Source organism: Sphaeroforma arctica (assembly GCF_001186125.1).
Source record: "Sphaeroforma arctica JP610 unplaced genomic scaffold supercont1.1924, whole genome shotgun sequence".
Lineage (NCBI taxonomy): Eukaryota > Ichthyosporea > Ichthyophonida > Sphaeroforma > Sphaeroforma arctica.
This window is the reverse complement of record NW_014038634.1, coordinates 1-1,145: the sequence shown is the minus strand read 5'-3', so window position 1 is coordinate 1,145 and position 1,145 is coordinate 1. Positions and strand designations below refer to the sequence as shown.

At 48.6% G+C, this 1,145-nt stretch overlaps 1 protein-coding gene across 1 annotated transcript in view; it reads right to left on the bottom strand.

Annotated features, from left to right (window-relative positions):
• Positions 1 to 1,135, bottom strand: part of SARC_11865 (hypothetical protein) — a gene marked incomplete at both ends in the record, with an annotated part of 3,438 nt that extends 2,303 nt beyond the window's left edge. The window contains 2 exons of the mRNA XM_014294040.1: positions 51 to 139; positions 665 to 1,135. Coding sequence (XP_014149515.1) covers positions 51 to 139; positions 665 to 1,135 — 560 coding nt within the window. The remainder of the gene's footprint in view (positions 1 to 50; positions 140 to 664) is intronic.
• Positions 1,136 to 1,145: the final 10 nt, after the last annotated feature.

The following is a 1,145-nucleotide window of genomic DNA, read 5'->3' as shown; positions in this document are numbered from 1 at the left end:
GTGTGCGTGTGTGTGTGTGTGTTTGAGTCAACATATAACCCATGACACACCTGTCTTTCTCGACAACTTTGCTGGTACCCTTATCTTGGCTTTTGTCGTCGCCTTTCTCTCTCTCCTGCACGCCACTTTCGTAGTCCGTCTGTGATTGCAAGGTGTAGTCATGAGTTAATGAGTCGACTGCGATGTAATCTCACTAGATAACAATACATCCCACAGAAAATAAAGAAACATGAGATATGTTTAAGACAGCGAGAGAGGAAGAACCCTTACTCAGATAAAGCCGTGGATTCTACAAATCCGCTTCTCTTCTCATCTCATCTCATCTCATCACTCTATACACACATAATACACTCACAACACCTACCTGGGATATAGTGACGATGATACTATACATAATACACACACAACACCTACCTGGGATATAGTGACGATGATACTATACCTAATATACTCACAACACCTACCTGGGATATAGTGACGATGATACTATACATAATACACTCACAACACCTACCTGGGATATAGTGACGATGATACTATACATAATACACTCACAACACCTACCTGGGATATAGTGACGATGATACTATCCATAATACACTCACAACGCCTACCTCGGATATAGTGATGATGATACTATACATAATACACTCACAACACCTACCTGGGATATAGTGACGATGATACTATGCTTGCCGTTCTTCTCCTTCTCCGTCTCCACCTCGGAAGGCGAGCGGCCCTTCACCCCAGCCCCCGCCGGACAGCTGTCCTTGTCGCCCGAGTCATCGGGCCCCTTCCCTCTGTCTCGGTCCCTATCACCCCTCCCATTCCTTTCTCTATCCCTCTCTCTATCTCTCTCTCCATCCCTCTCCTTCTCCTTGTCCTTGTCCCTGCCCCTCTCCTTATCTCTATCCCTGTCTCTTCCACGTTCCTTCTCCTTCTCCTTCTCCTTCTCCTTCTCTCTGTCGGGGCGGTCGGGGCGCTTGTCCTGTTCGGCTGGCTTGCCCTTCTCCTTGTCCCGTTCCTCCTCCTCAGCGGCCTTGCTGCGCTCTCGTTCTCGTTCTCGCTCTCGCTCTCGGTCGCGACTGCGGTCGTACTCCACTGCCTTGGACTTCTCCTTCACCTTCTCCCTTTCCTTCTCTTTC